At 34.2% G+C, this 16,619-nt stretch overlaps 1 protein-coding gene across 1 annotated transcript in view; it reads left to right on the top strand.

Annotated features, from left to right (window-relative positions):
• The first annotated feature begins 479 nt into the window (after window positions 1-479).
• The window catches only part of LOC136821311 (WD repeat-containing protein 35-like), a 70,038-nt gene continuing 53,898 nt past the window's right edge, over window positions 480-16,619 (top strand). Inside the window, exons 1-17 of the mRNA XM_067077543.1 lie at window positions 480-572; window positions 4,357-4,474; window positions 4,696-4,770; window positions 5,144-5,236; window positions 5,581-5,762; window positions 6,486-6,566; window positions 6,838-6,902; window positions 7,180-7,552; window positions 8,086-8,178; window positions 8,695-8,787; window positions 9,388-9,448; window positions 11,766-11,910; window positions 12,345-12,414; window positions 14,248-14,301; window positions 14,868-14,977; window positions 15,224-15,272; window positions 15,871-15,966. Of these exons, the coding sequence (XP_066933644.1) occupies window positions 549-572; window positions 4,357-4,474; window positions 4,696-4,770; window positions 5,144-5,236; window positions 5,581-5,762; window positions 6,486-6,566; window positions 6,838-6,902; window positions 7,180-7,552; window positions 8,086-8,178; window positions 8,695-8,787; window positions 9,388-9,448; window positions 11,766-11,910; window positions 12,345-12,414; window positions 14,248-14,301; window positions 14,868-14,977; window positions 15,224-15,272; window positions 15,871-15,966 (1,782 nt within the window). The 5' untranslated portion in view covers window positions 480-548. The remainder of the gene's footprint in view (window positions 573-4,356; window positions 4,475-4,695; window positions 4,771-5,143; window positions 5,237-5,580; window positions 5,763-6,485; window positions 6,567-6,837; window positions 6,903-7,179; window positions 7,553-8,085; window positions 8,179-8,694; window positions 8,788-9,387; window positions 9,449-11,765; window positions 11,911-12,344; window positions 12,415-14,247; window positions 14,302-14,867; window positions 14,978-15,223; window positions 15,273-15,870; window positions 15,967-16,619) is intronic.

Here is a 16,619-nt window from a genome sequence, read left to right as displayed (position 1 = left end):
AAAAATAGCGTGATATTGTGATCAGAGTTACCGCTGGGGGCCTCCATACCGCGAGTGTGTGATCAGTGTATGAAAATAACAAAAGTTTGATGTGAAAATTTGCTACGACACGCTTTGTGCTCTGAGGGTCGCACCCGCTCTTTTAGAGCTGTGGCGGCTGTGGGGTACCAGGTAATAGAGCGTTGGCAAAAAGAAAAAAAAGAAAGGGCGGTTTTATCTGATGGTTCGTCCATTCACGCCTTTCTCGCGCCATACAAAAAGATCCGCGAAAATATAATTTCTTTTTACTCGCTTGCCTTCACTTATTTCTAAGAAACAAAGCTATGAAAGACGGTACATCGAGCAAACAGCGTCCTTAGTAATAATGGTACCCGAAGCAGTGAACAATGTTTATTTTGTGTGGGATTCGGATTTCTCATTTCGAAAGTCAACCTTTTTTGCTCTTTCTCCTTTACTCTGTTTGTTTTTTGATGATTTTTTCTTTCAGATTTAGTGAGTTAATACCTAGTAAACTAGAATGTGCTGTTGAATCAACTTGAAGGTCGAAAATGTTCGTTTATTTAAGCAAGAAGGTAAGCTTCATTTTCTAATTTATTTTGTCTAAACTTTGTATTGTTTTTGTGTGTTACAATTTTTGGCTGGAGTTTCTGATCAATAGTCCTACTGTTTTTTAGTTAAACAAATTGCATCGTTTTACTACAGCTGCCAAGTCAAATGCAGGACAAGGTGGGAAGGAAGGGAGGGCAATATGATGGACGACGATGGCAGGAAACCAGGGTTTTTTTAGGGGTAGGGGGTAGAGTAACTTTTTTGGGGGGTATCTTCAGATCTTCTTCGCCTGGTGTTTTTTCTGTTCCATATAATGATAGAAGACATTTAAAAAAAAAGAATTTCAGTTTCATGCATTTTTGACGAATTCCAGCCCAAAAAACTGCCCGGGGGGGCTTTTTTACCGAAAAATCAGCTTTTTTGAGTTTTCTTCTTCATGTCTCTTCCAAAACTTGCTCAAATTCAAGATGTAGTGTTTTTTATGAAAATTTAATTTATTGTGATGCATTCTGCGCAATTTTAAGGTCAGAAGTCCAAAATTGGCCGAACGCCACTGGGGGTACTGATTCGCACTACAGGCAAAAATTGGAAAAAATGGCATTTACTGGCCTTTTCAGGCCTGTAAATATGTCAAAACTATTGCAAATCTTATTTTTTTCACTTGCTGTACTAAATTTTATGAAGAAACAACAAAATAATCATAATGGATTGAAAATTGTGCCCGTTGGAGCCCTAAACGAGCTGTTTTAAGCCAATTTTGGGTAGCAAAATGCTTTTTAAGGCCAATTTTGCAAGTTCATAAACTTTAAACTAATTGATTTACACGTCTGAAATTTTCAGAGATGGAAGTCTTCAGTAAAGTCTTTAAGCAAAATGAATTTCAAGATTTTCACTTTTTTTAAAAAATCATAATGGCGTCTTCAAAAATCGCTTTTTAGCAAGAAAAATCATATTTATCAAAAATAGCATTTTTTAAGGCAAGATTCTACAAACTGAGTTTAAATGCTGACTGAAATTTTTTTTGCAGTGATAGTACTCTGGAGATACTCAAGGGAAATCAAAATCATTTGGGTCTGGGATGCGTCCATGTCCCCCATCATGGAAATAAAAATCCCTGCTAAGAGCCATTTTTCAGGCAAAAATCTAAATTTGGACTGAAAAAATCTCTAAAATGAGAATAGACATGAACCTATAATCTTTTTGCAGTGATAGTCTTCTGGGAATACTCCAGGAAAATCAAAATGCATTTGGGTTTAAGATTTGGGTATATCTGCCATTATGGAATTGAAATCTGTGCTAAAACTGGCTAAATTGCCACATTTCAAGCAAAAATCCCATTTTGACTTAACAACTGCTCTAATGTGGCAATAGACATGAACCTAAAATCTTTTTGCATTGATAGTCTTTTGGAAATACTCCAGGGAAATGAAAATCATTTGGGTTTAGGTGATTTTGATTTCCCTGGAGTATTTCCAGAAGACTATCACTGCAAAAAGATTTTAGGATCATGTCTATTGCCATTTTTAAAATTTTTCCAGTCAAAAATTGGATTTTTGATTGAAATATTGCATTTTAGCAAGAATTTCAATTCCAAAATGGTGGATATACCCAAATCCCAAGCCCAAATGACTTTGATTTTCCTGCACTAGTTCCAGAATACTATCACTGCAAGAAAATTTGGGCCCATTTTAGAGATTTTTTCAGTCCAAATTTAGATTTTTGCCTGAAAAATGGCTCTTAGCAGGAATTTTATTTCCATAATGGGGGACATGGACGCATCCCAGACCCAAATGAATTTGATTTCCCTGGAGTATCTCCAGAGTACTATCACTGCAAAAAAAATTTCAGTCAGAATTTAAACTCAGTTTGTAGAATCTTGCCTTAAAAAGTGCTATTTTTGATAAATATGATTTTTTTTGCTAAAAAGCGATTTTTGAAGACGCCATTATGATTTTTTGAAAAAAGTGGAAATCTTGAAATTCATTTTGCTTAAAGACTTTACTGAAGACTTCCATCTCTGAAAATTTCAGACGTGTAAATCATTTAGTTTAAAGTTTATGAACTTACAGAATTGGCCTTAAAAAGCATTTTGCTACCCAAAATTGGCTTAAAACAGCTTGTTTAGGACTCCAACGGGCAAAATTTTCAATCCAATATAATTATTTTGTTGTTTCTTCATAAAATTTAGTACAACAAGTGAAAAAAATAAGATTTGCAATAGTTTTGACATGTTTACAGGCCTGAAAAGGCCAGAAAATGCCATTTTTTCCAATTTTTGCCTGTAGTGCGAATCGGTACCCCCAGGAGCGTTCAGCCAATTTTGGACTTCTGACCTAAAAAAATTGCGCAGAATGCCTCACAATAGTTTAAATTTTCATAAAAAACACTACATCTTGAATTTGAGCAAGTTTTGAAAGAGATATGAAGAATAAAACTCAAAAAAGCTGATTTTTCGGTAAAAAAGCCCCCCCGGGCAGTTTTTTGGGCTGGAATTCGTCAAAAATGCATAAAATTGAATTTTTTTTTTTTTAATGTCTTCTATCATTATATGGAACAGAAAAAACACCAGGCGAAGAAGATTTGAAGATACCGACTTTTACCCCCTACCCCTAGTTTTTTATAAGAGCCCCCTTACTAAGGGCCTATAGCTTAGACCTAGACAGGAGACCCGTCTTGTATTTTTATAATCTGATGTATACAAGACAGGTATGACCTGTGAGGCAGATTTCTATAGATTAGATTAGATTAGATTTTCTTACCGTGAGAAAGGGTAACTTGCATCAGTGGAGGCTAACATGCATAGCCCTCAAATGAAAGACTTGTCTGGTCATTAAAATACTTTATACCTTATCGCAGTTCGATCAAGTTCGATCAGTGTTTTTGTAGCTCAAATGGTTCAAGTTATTCGACAATCGAATTGCAATTACAGTATTCAATCTCGTTCAATTACGTTTGATTGGTTCAATTGCAAAGTTGTTCGACACCGTCTGGATCAATCAATTAATCGAACTTTACCAGGATTTCTCGGTTCAATGACTGTTTGATTAAGTTTGATGATTGAGTTTGATTAGTTTGGTAATCAAACATTTTTGACATCACCTGGCTTAGAACAATTTTCATCATTGATTTGATGGGAAATATTCTTTGCATCAAAATAAAAAAGCTTTAAGTCCATTTTTGTTGTTTTGAGAAAATCTACTTTAAATTATTTTTCCTTAAATCCTGAAAAACCATTAACATTTGAAATATTTTTGTGTTAAAAAAAGTTTTGTTTTTTTCCACACTGGTTTTAAGGCTTTTTTGCCCTAAACTGGTTTTTGATGGATTTAACTCAAAAAGATGGTAAAAAATGGGATGTAAAGCATTGGTATGGCCATAACTCAATTTTCCAAAAAATGGACTTAAAAGCAACGACATATCCTTAGAAAAATATGAATGAGAGATCACTTATCTTTCAATATTTAGTAGTTTTTTTAGATATTCCATTGTAAAGTTCCTTTTTTCTAAGATTTCTCTAACTTCTCCCCATCTTGTAACATTTTTATGGCCCACTGAAATTGCCCCTCCTGGAAATTGAAGTGAAAATTGTTTTTATGTTATCTGGAAAATTATACAGAAAATCAATATATTTCCTATTAAAGAAACCTTTTTGCTAGAGGATGAGCAGCTGTCTATGACTTTAAAGAATATTTTCTCTTACTTGTAATTAGTTACTCTTTGTAATATTTGGACAGTGAACCTCCCAGTTTTTTTTGTGTTCCCTGCAACCTTATTGCTCTTTTAAAAACTCAAATCTTTTTTTTCTAGATTGCCATCCCCAACAACTTGAAATTGCAATCCATTGGATGGAATCGAGATCATGGTTACATTGCATGTGGAGGGGAAGATGGTTTGCTGAAGGTTCTCAGGCTAGAAGCACAAGCAGGTAAAAACTTATGAATATTTTTTTAGAGGAGCATTATTGAAAGGCTGTCTCAGTAAATTAATGCAAAGTTTCATTTTTGGTCTTGAGTAGTAAAATTTTAAAAAGTAGCAATTTTTAACTAGATTGGTTGAATCCAAAGGACCAAAATATTATCAGGTAGTATATTTCTATATTAAAATTTAGTATGAGTTTTAAGTTTATTATCTATCTTTGTTTTTAAGGAACTGATGCTAAGCTGAAAGGACTAGCTGCACCAAGCAATCTATCTATGAACCAAACCTTAGAAGGACACTCTGGTATGTTTAGTTTTTTCTTTTTGAAAATGCCAGGCCATTGTCTTAATTTATGCACAATGTAAAGAACCCGCAAATTACAGGTTTGGACATTTTTTATTAAAAAATTTGAAAAATCCCTTGGAAAATGAAAGAAACGTGCCCTAACCGCAAAACCACAAAAATTATCTCCTGAAAAAATTATTTTTCTGAATTATTTTTACTGTGAAAATTAGTTCCCATTGAAATTAGTTCCCTTAGTATACTTTATTTGTTAAAGTTGGATGTTGTAAATCAAGTTTGTATGTGTTATGAAGGAAATCATTGCATTATAAAGTAGAAGTTTACACCCCCTAGATCTTTTTTAGATAAAAGTTTAATTTTTTGTTTTATTCAGATACCGTGAAAGTCATCACTTGGAATGAGAAACATCACAAACTAACAACAAGTGATCAAAAAGGATTGATCATTGTATGGATTCTCTACAAAGGTGAAATGATGCTCATTACTCACTTTTGCTGAGCTCAGTTGAGCTTCATACAAGTAACCTGATACTATGTCAGTATAAAAAACCCCGGTCTGGAAACTTATGGTTTCAACTTTTTGTTAAGCTTTTTCCTTTGATAATATCAAAAGATAACAATCAATTTGCTCAGTTCTTGATCATGTTACCAAGCCTTATGGATATGAAAAATCTTTGAAGGCACTTGAAAATAAACAAGAATCTTATTTTACTGGAACTTGGAATCAACAAAACACATGTCTATAAAATAGATAATTTGAAAAGATTTTAAAACATATAAATGTATCAACCCTTACTTATTCTCTCCAAAGGTGCTTGGTATGAAGAAATGATAAACGATCGAAACAAATCAGTCGTTTGTGATATGAAATGGAATACTGAGGGACAGAAAATCTGTATTGCTTACGAGGATGGTGCTATTATTATGGGATCTGTTGATGGGAATCGTATTTGGGGTAAAGAATTGAAAGGAATCAAACTATCCAAAGTTGAGGTTTGTAGCCAAGAAACAGCAAGAATTTGAAAAATTTTATGGGATTTTTAGGCTGATATCGATTGGAAGCAAACTCAATTTTATCATACTATAAGGCTGGACTTAAAAAATTGTAGGTTTGTCGTCACCCGACCGACCCTACCTCGAAACCTGCCGACCCAAAAAATTTTATTGCCATTTTAAAGAAGATTTTTTTTCCTTTAAAAACTTCAAACAATAAAAAATCAAAACTCATATCTTGTTTGTCTCAAGCATAAGAATCGTAAATTCCCTGCTAGCACTTCTGTTTTTTATTCAAAATTACCTAAATGTAAACAAACTGTTAACCCTTCCATGGACGAAAATTTCATAAATCGCCAAAATAAAAAAAAATTCCGACCGACCGACCCACCTCCAAAATCTAGGGTCGGGTGACGGCAAACCAACAATTTTTTAAGCCCAGTCTAACCTTGTTTTCGGTTAGTACTGTTCATAGAAATGACTTTTAAGCTCTAAGAGAGTCCTGTTGATTGCTTGCTATGAAATTCATTGATTTCATCTTGGCACTTGAAATTTGATGGCTCAATATTTTGTTCCTAAAAATTATTTCTTTCCTGAAGACTCCCATTTCTTGTAGGAGTCTGGAACAAAGGAAGGGGAGGACCCCATTTCCTTCTCTGGATTTCCTAACTTCCCATTGAGATGTATCAAGTGGCATCCAATTTTGTTTTCTTAATCTTTCAGTGGTCACCTGACAGCAAGATCATTCTATTTGGTACAAACACTGGTGAAGTGCACATTTATGATAATATTGGAAACTCTATTGTATGTGCTTATTATATTTTGCCATCAGACCCATAAAGCTAACTATTATAGAAATATTAAAGAAGTCTCATCAATGGATATCTTTTAGGCTGTTTTTAGTTTTATTCTTAAATAAGTACTCCTAATGCCAAATGAATGCAGAATGACTAGTCACTAGAAGCCATCGAAGAGCAAAGAGTTTAATTTGCCATACATCTTGGTCCTTCCTTTATTGATTGATAATCATGAAAATACTCCAATGACGTGTTTGTTTATCATATCTTTTTTACAGGGTGCAGTCAGTCTACCATGTTTAGAAGGAGAAGTGTCTGGATATAATTTGGTCAGTGTAGAATGGTATGTATACAATCCCACAATACAATCTCTTTTGTCTAAATTATTTCGATTTTACAATTTTATGAAGAATAAAATATCTATATAAGCCTTGTTAAGAATAATTCTGCTGTCATTTTGTTTAACAAACTTATCACGTGGCAGCCATTGACTAGTCTGTTATCTTGAATTTTCTTGCATCTCAATCAAGCACTATGATCTAATTCAATTGTAAAGGCAATCACCGCTTGTGTTCATGATCGAACAAAGTTCTTTCAACTTTTTTTTACAAACACAACAGGTATAATGGTAAAAGTGGTTATCTCGAAGAGAACTGTCCACAACTCGCCATCGCATATGATATAGGACGATGCCAAATCATGAGACACGAATTCGATGATGAACCAGTGTTACTTAACATCACTATGACCATCGTCTCTCTCAAATGGAGTTGCAAAGGAGATGTTCTAGCCATTGCTGGTTCACAAAAAACTTCCAGTCAAGATCGTGATGTTAACATTGTACAATTTTATAACCCTTTCGGTCAACATTTGAGGACGCTGAAAGTTCCTGGCAAAGAAATGAAGGCAGTCTCCTGGGAAGGAAGCAGTCTAAGAATCTCATTGGCTGTTGATTCGTTCATTTACTTTGCAAATATCAGACCAGATTATAAGGTACTTACGGTTTTGTTTTCATTCAGTCAACTTTACAATTTGCAAATAGAGGCAAAAGCTTGATATATTTTATTCAAGTATAAAGTCGTGGTATTCCTCTCTGAAATGACCCCGAATGAAAGGTTTTGAATAATCGACGTTGATGAATTGCCGAGACATCGTTTGTAGGATGAAAAATTTAATGGCAGCAAATACACGTTTTTTATGAGAGCAGCCAAAAATTTTGAGCCATTATATATTCTTTACTTTTAGAGTTTTATAAAGCCTAAAAAATGTTCTTAAAAGATATTCTTATTTTCACCATTTTTTGAGTATTTATATGTACGATTCTAAGAAATTCGGTGTTTTAGAGTCCACAAAGCCTTGAGATGTTCTTAACTTGTCCTTAATATTTTGACCATCGAAGCTTCTTATTGCGTGAAACGTGTATTATGAATTGGTTCTGCAGAATAAATGACTTCACATGGGACGGTCTTAAAAACAGATGTTCCTACATTTTTATTAAACTGACAAATTTTCTATTTTTTTTATAGTGGGGATACTTTGCAAACACTTTGGTTTATGCTTTCACCAAGCCAGAACGTTCTGAATGGGTTGTCATCTTTTGGGATACCAAGAGTAACGAGGTAAATATATCAATCAATTAAATTCGAATATATTAAAGAGATCAATCATGTCCTCATACAGACAACACTGTCCTTCTAACTAACTTTGTTTATCAACGCCATTCAGTCTATCAAATAGCCATAGGCTGTTCCCGGGCTAGTCCTACATTTACAAAGTAATTTTTTCAAAACTTTTAGTCATAATTTAGGATTGTTTAAAACCTACTAATGAATATTGACCACAAGTTCTTTTACAATACAGTCTCATAAAAAGCTTGCAGATAAATGTTTTATCCGCTAGCGGATAAAAGTAGAATCCTCATAATTTCACGACTTGTATACTCAATATTTCAAACTCAATCATCTTGGTAATTGAATATCTATTGATTGAGTAGGGAATCAATTTGAATCTCACTTCATTTATTCTAAACCCACTTTTGATAATGAGTTTTGAAAATTTTACTTTATAATTAAATTGGTCCGCTTTTTTCGGGGCACACAATATGACACATTATGTTAATTTGTCTTTATCAACAGAGATATGTGAAGTACGTTCGTAATTTGATCAGTATTACGGCAGCTGCTGAACATTGTGTTTTGGTCACCAGGGCGGATGATGCCAATATGCAGGTACTGTCTTTTTATTCCTCTCGCCAATGCAAGATTATCTCTCTTTTACTTTCACTACCGTATTCAATCCACTGACATTTATTATACCCTGACACAGTTACTTTATCCTAGCCAAACAAAACCAATACAAAATTTTAAATGGAAAATTTCCTTGCATTATAAATTGACCTACATCGAGAAGTGCTACCATTGGGGTACTAGTTTTTAAAAAACTCCGATCAAAGATGACGGATATAGCTTAGTCCAGGGTATTTTAAAGGTCAGTGGTTTAATCTCGACTCAGTCGATCATCAGTTATCCTTGATTTCAATCAAGAATCTCCCTATCTATACGTTTATGTGAAGCTCAACACAACACTTAGTGTTTTGAGCACTCTTGTGACAACAGCAGTCTATACTCGCTCACCCGAGCCGCACTGATGAGTCCTGGGAAGGACGAAATACGTGTCTGCCGATAGTCGTAGATTTGAAAATTCAAACTTTTAATTCCGAGATAACTATAAACTAAGATAACAATAAAAGGATTCAAAAATTTAGCTCAGCTGATGTACTAGTGTCATTTAGTGGCTTCAACCAAATTTAGATTTCATTTCATTTTCAGCACGTTTTGGTTTTGTGCAATGCTATTGGTACACCTTTAGATTCAAGATATATTGGGATAGGTAAGTCTAATCGACGATTGACATAATGGAGCATTCTTGTGCTTTGTTATTTTACACCTATCAACCCTTAAAGGTGTGGTCCACTTTTAAGGGATCTGGCAGTGAATTTACAAGGTAATGACGTCAAGGTTCTTTGTCTATGAGAATGTCAATGCAACGACTTCAAACATTTTGACGTCATTCTTTCCTGGTAAAGTCGAACCCAGTCCCTTCACGCTTTAAAGGTTGATAGGTGTATTGAAATGAAGCCGACCGTCTCAAATATTAAACTTTTATCTTTGAACCCACGCAACGAGCTATTTTATTGTTAAATCGCGACGTTTAATCTCAAAACTGGACAATAAATTGGATTCGTTTTTACCACGGATCTTGAGAATACGGGAACGGAATATTTCAATTGAAACTTGATATATGGGTGTTATAAGATAACACGAAAATGTTACGGCATAATATCAGTTTCTAAAAACTACTAAGACTACAGTTTGTCCCTTCCATTATTTTTCATTTATTGGACCTACCTAAGGTAGTCCTTTAAATTAACCCTTGTCCGTTCGTTCGTCCGTTCGTTCGTTCGTTCGTCTGTTGCCAGCTTTTCTCGGGATTGGCTCATTAGTTTTTTCTAATTTTTTGCACAATGATGCAAAATGGCAATGCCCAAAATGTGACGGAGCCCGATTTTCGAAAAAAAAATTTTTCCGGCCGAAAATGGCGGAAATATGCCGGAAAAACTGGTTTTTCGGCATTTTCTCGAGATTTCATCATTAGTTTTTTCTGATTTTTTGCTTAAAGATGCGTATTAACAATGCCCAAAACATGGCCTAGTCCGATTTTTGAGAACAAATTTTTTCCGGCCGAAAATGCCGGAAATATGCCGGAAATCGCCGTTTTTCTGGATTTTCATTGGACTTTTCCATATAATTGGTTGTTTTTTTCATTCAAAAAGATTATTAATAGCAATGCCCACCATCAAGCATGTTTCAATTTTCAATAAAATTGATTTTTGAAGCCGGAACTTTCTAAAAATCGCCGGAACAGCCGATTTTCGCCGGAAAAACGGTATTTCTTGAATTTCTTGAGCTGTACTTTATAATTTTTCATGAAATTTTGCACACTGATGCAAAATGTCAATACCTAAATTGTGACGGAGCCCGATTTTCGAAAAAATTCATTTCCGGCCGAAAATGCCGGAAATGTGCCGGAAAAACTGTTTTTTTGGCATTTTCTCGAGATTTTATCATTAGTTTTTTCTGATTTTTTGCTCAAAGATGCGTATTATAAATGCTCAAAACATGGCCGAGTCCGATTTTTAAGAAAAAATTTTTTCCGGCGGAAAATGCCTGAAATATGCCGGAAATCGCCGTTTTTCTAGATTTTCATTGGACTTTTCCATATAATTGGTTGTTTTTTTCATTCAAAAACATTATCAATAGCAATGCCCACCATCAAGCATGTTTCAATTTTCAATAAGATTGATTTTTGAAGCCGGAACTATTTTAAAAGTCGCCGGAACAACCTATTTTCGCCGGAAAGACAGTATTTCTTGAATTTCTCGAGCTGTACTTTATATATTTTTATGAAATTTTGCACACTGATGCAATATGACAATACCTAAAATGTGACGGAGCCCGATTTTCGAAAAACATTTTTTTCCGGCCGAAAATTCCGGAAATATGCCGGAAAAATTTTGAGAAAAAAAATTTTCCGGTTGCCGGAAATGGCTGTTTTTGCAGATTTTCATTGGATTTTTTCCTTTTATTTCTATGTTTTTCACACAAAAACATTATTGATAACAATGCTCACCATCAAGCATGATTCAATTATCAATAAAACTGATTCTTGCGACCAGAACTTCCTATTTATTTTTTCCCTACATCCCTTCTCTCTCCCCCCATCAACAATCAATGATGAATTTATTGTGTTGTGTATTTTCGCTAAATGCTATATTTTCTGACTGATTTTTTTCATATTTCTTTTCGCATTGCTATCAATGCTAACTAACTTTCATCATCAGGTAGGTCCATTCAGCATGTTGCTTGTTTTTTACTATTATCTAGGTTAGTCGTATAGAAAGCTAGATAACAGAAATGGCTGTCCAGTCTTTTTTCTTTGCTTATTGCTCTTCTTAAAACTGTATATCGTATCACTTCTTTTAAACGCCCCCTTCTTTTAAACGCCCTTTTTCTTTTAAACGCCCTTTTTCTTTTGAACAAAAAAATAAATAAACGCCAAGGGTGTATATTCGAAGTAATACGGTTCTTCGTTGGCTTTGTTCACGCATTATTTAGTTCAATCAATCCTTCATATAAACTTCCCATAGAACCATGTTTCATGGCGATGACAGCTGGTTACGTGGTAGCTGCATCAAGGGAGGCTTTCTACACATGGAATTATAAGAGCACCAGAAAATTCAACACTTCTGAACTCACACAAACAATTACAAGAAAAAGAGATGGCACTGAAAAGTAAGAAAATAATTGATTAAAAACTAATTTATTCATGATATGCACCACTGGAGAGGCTTCTGAGAACTTTTAAAACTTTCCACCAATACGTCACTTAAACTATAGAAAAAGTGACGTATTGGGTGGAACAAAAACAGAAAAGTTGCATAATTTCGTGAAGTCATTGCAGTGGTGCATATCATGAATATATAAATTCAGAGAAATTTTCAAAACTTCCTACAAAATATTTTTCGTAATTTTGGTATCCTAGCCTAGAAACTTTATACAATTTTTATTGAGCTGAAGTTTCCAGTAGCAGTAGCTTCTTTTTTCGGCTGAATGTTTCGTTTGTTCTATCTGTGTCAAAGATGTTTTGAGTTTATTATTTGTTGCAGTACTTGTATCTCATCCGTTCTTTGACGAATAAGAAAATATCTATTTTTATAAACTTTCAGGTTGTTCCATGCGGACGACGTACCCTCTGGAGCAGGCGAAGGAATTCAAGACATCAAAAAAGCTCTCGCTGTATGTATTAATCGATCTATTTATCATTTGGGGTACTAACCTTCATTCAACCCTTGTTAAAAATCCCAACACCATAACACTTTGAATTAATTTTCTTTGATAGCATTTTTTTGCTTCTTTAGAACCTTTTAACATAACTACACGCATGCTAAAAGCGATTAATGTAATTAATGAAGAATTTTAGTGGAAGAATTCAAACCAGGGGTTCGTGGTATCCACGCAAAATATTGATTTTGTCTTCCTATTTAACAGTATATTACATAGAAATGCATTATTAAGGGAGACCGGCAAAAACCATTATGGATTGTGAATTGATTTACTATCTGTGATTGATCTCTAATAACTTCTTTATGCCACTATGCAACAGCCCCTTCTCACTGACCAGGATTTTTTCCGCCAGTGCGGATAAAAATAACGGACTGAGAGTGGATGGGATTGATATTCCCATGTTTTTTATGGCTTGGGATTTAAATTGAGATTAAAAAAAAGAAAATATAGTAAGGATGGAAAAATTAGCATGATTTTTTGCAATGAAATTTGTTTATTTTGATCATTTTCAACGGGGAAAAAATTGTACCGGGTGCGCCACAAAAAAGTTTTTCTCTTTAAAACTAATTTTCTCGAAATCTAAAAGTTTTAAAAGAACCATTCCTATTTCATTGGAAAGAAGGAAGATAAACTTAAGTTTTGGTGGGTCATTTATTAAATTCGATTCATTAGATCAAAAGGGCTACTTAGACTACACAATATATTGACGAACAATATTCAACAATATGGTTTGCGGACCGTAATGTACGAAGTAAACAACTGGTACTCTATTATAAAAAGGAATTTTCTTTCTGTAAACAATCCCCCTTTATTGTTGGAATATTGCAAATTGAGCTGACAATATATTGCGGACACCTTTTCAATATATTGTCGACATTCAGCAATATATCATCAATATATTGCCCGACAATATATTGTGTAGTGTATGTAGCCCTAAAAGTTATGCTCAATTGAATAAAGAAGTTACTTTCAGAAAATGCTCAAAAACGTTAAAAATCGACCAATCAAATTAAACAGAAGCATAGTTATATGATATATCAGTATTTTCGTTTCAGTCATTAAAAATGATAATTAGCTGTCTAAATGACCTTTTGTTATTTAAAGGAGGTTGAAGTTATTTAAAATAAGGTTAAATTTCAATGAAAGGAAGAAAATTCGTCAAAAAGGCCAAATAATCTGGTAAAATTCATAAAAATACATCAAATATGGGTTTCGAGGTAGATCCAGCCTTACATAGACTTTATCCAGTCTAGAACCAAAAATCTGAGAAAAATTCCAGTAAAACCAAATTAGATTAATGTTGATGAGGATTTTAAACCCTTTCGACCCTTTCGTTTCAAAATTTATGTGTTTTGTTACGGAAAAATGCTCTTAATTATGTATAGGCTATTGCAATTGCCAAATTTAAAGTAAAAAATTTGATAGGTCGATTTTTGACGTTTTCGAGCACTTTCTGAAAGTAACTTTTTTATTCAATTGAGCATAACTTTTGATCTAATGAATTGAATTAAATAAATTACCCATCAAAATCTAAGTCTATCTTTCTTCTTTCCAATGAAATAGGAGTGGTTCTTTTAGAAATTTTAGATTTTGAGAAAATTAGTTTCAAAGAGAGAAACTTTTTTGTGGCGCACCCTATAATTTTTTTCACTGGGTACGATTTTTTAACCAATTTTCCCAGTGAAAGGTGGTCCCAACGAGTCTGTAAGAAGAGGGTACTATAAAAAAGCCATTCAGAGAAAAGGTGGAACAAAATGTCTTATCTTTTCTATTTCTTGTTTATAGTCAACCAGTGATCCAGTGTGTGCTGTATGTGTTTCAGAGAAACTTGTCGTTTTGGTAAGTCGACTAAAGTTTGCTCACCAAAAGTGTTCAGACGTTACGGTTTGATATTGCTTCGGGATGGTTTTTGTTACGGATAGGAAGTGGACGTATTAGATTTCGGAATGTCTCGTAGCAAGAAAACGGAGCATTTCCGTTCCGATGAAACTAGTGGAACGTAGCTGTTCCGATCCGTTTTGCTTTGTAGTGCCAAACTTTTGTTGTCCACACAGTGTTTCGGAACCGTTTCGTTTCGAAGCATAATGTCTGAACGAAGTCTGAATTTCCTTTTTGCCCCCTTGCGAAAAAAATTCTTCAAAGGACTAAAAAGTGAAGGGCTTACTTAGACTACACAATATATTGGTGTTTGTTGACCGTATTGTACCAAGTAAACAACGTGTACTCTATTATTTAAAGGGATTTTCTTTCCGAATGTTGCTTTAAAACTTTATTCCATAACTCGACATTTCTTTAACTCGAACAAAATTGGGTTCCCTGTGCGTGCGGGTTCGAGTTAGGGAGACTCCACTGTATACTGTGTAGTGCATGTAACCCTTAACGAGTCTCTTTTATTTTTTTTACAGGGAAGAGAATCTGGCACCATACAATGTTATTCATTACCTCGTCTTGGACTTGAAAATAAATATGTATTGAATTGTCGTCCTTATCAATTCACTATGAATTCTAATTCTACGTAAGTTTCTTTCTTTTTTTTTTGATTCTTTTCTCCCTCAAAAAAGGGGATACTTCCCAAAAGTGCAAGCGACATCATAATAATAGAAAGAATCTATAGCCTGGGTATCCAGGCTATTTTTTTGAGTCTCTTACCGAAAGCACTGTCACTCGTCGATAGAAAACTTGAAACTCAGAACTCGACTAATGAGAATTTTCTATGGTACAAAAATTATAACTTTACAACTATCATTTTTTCTCTTTTTAGAAAATTAGCAATTATCGATATTTCAGGAATTCTGACATTCTTTGACTTTGTAAGTAATAGTCGACACGAGTTCCCCAGCCATTTCCTAGTCAAATCCTCATTAAAAAATTTCCAAAAGGCGGACATTTTATTAGCGGACAAAGTTCTTTGTACGAAATGGCCGAAGCCCTACTTTTCCCTCTCTAATTAGCGGACATCAACGATCAAACTGGCCACAGACTTTAAAAAATTAGACAGGATTGATTTATCCAAACCATTTATCTCTTATATACAGTTCAAAGTTTCATTGAACAAATTGCTTATAGACGTTTAATTCCCCAGTCGGTGAATTTGCTTACATCATAAAAATGATAAATTGCAGAGACCCTCAAGACTACTATGATTCATAAAAAGCTAAATTGTTGCATTTGAATAATCATTCTCTTGTTTTTCCATATTCTAGTGTCTCTAGAAAAGCACTTCGGACCTAAATTTTACACGTACTTAACCCCTTAATAGTAACTTATAGCAAAATTAGAGCACAGAATTGAAATTTTTCTAAAAGGCGGACAATTCTAAATAGCGGACACTAACCTTATCCCCGATGGTGACCGCTAATTGGAGGTTCTACTGTACTTTCATTCATTATTTTTTCTTTGCTTTATTAGGAGGCTAAAACAACGAATATACAAACAGGTCGTGAACAATACGGAGAACATTTGAAATTTGAACGCAAAGATGCTTGGGATATGAAATGGGCTGATGTAAGTGAAAATTATTCCATCCATTATCTCATACTCTATTTGAATCACAGATATCATATTCCTTTACACGCTAGATAGGCTAACTGATCACAGATTTCTCGTGGAAGTGTACCCAGTTTTAAAGCTGACTAGTCGGCCATTTTGTTTTCTAATCTGCCTTAAATTTTTGATCGTTCCAATTTCAAAATTGTCGAATCGCGCTGTTGATGACCAGAATTGAAAACAAGATGGCAGACTAAAACTGGACATGCTTTGTCTTATATGGGAAGCCCGATCCAGCCAAGTAGTTAGAGATCAATGATTTGAATGATAAACAGGCTCCCCCACATGTATTCTTAAAAGTTAAACACATTTTTGTTAGAATATTTCTACGCTTATGTGTTATAAAACACTAGATAGAGCTACTCCGTCCCTGGCTGAAGCAAAGTACTGTGCCATTTTTGATAAGTAGCTCACAGTTGGCTGGCATTTTGATCGATTTAGATTCCATTCTTTCGCTGCCTCAGGAAGCAAAAATTACAAAGTTGGCATTAACGTTGGCCTGACTGCCAGCGTGTATGTTGAAGGATATGTTATTTTTCATGAGCACGTGATAAGACTAAAACGAAATCGTCCGAAAATAAAGCCTGAATTACACTTAATCCCTTAAAATC

The sequence above is a fragment of the Clytia hemisphaerica genome, unplaced genomic scaffold (assembly GCF_902728285.1).
Source record: "Clytia hemisphaerica strain Z4C2 unplaced genomic scaffold, Clytia hemisphaerica genome assembly, whole genome shotgun sequence".
In the NCBI taxonomy this organism is placed as follows: Eukaryota; Metazoa; Cnidaria; class Hydrozoa; order Leptothecata; family Clytiidae; genus Clytia; species Clytia hemisphaerica.
The sequence above is the reverse complement of the archived record's forward strand: the minus strand, read 5'-3'. Positions and strand labels throughout refer to the sequence as shown.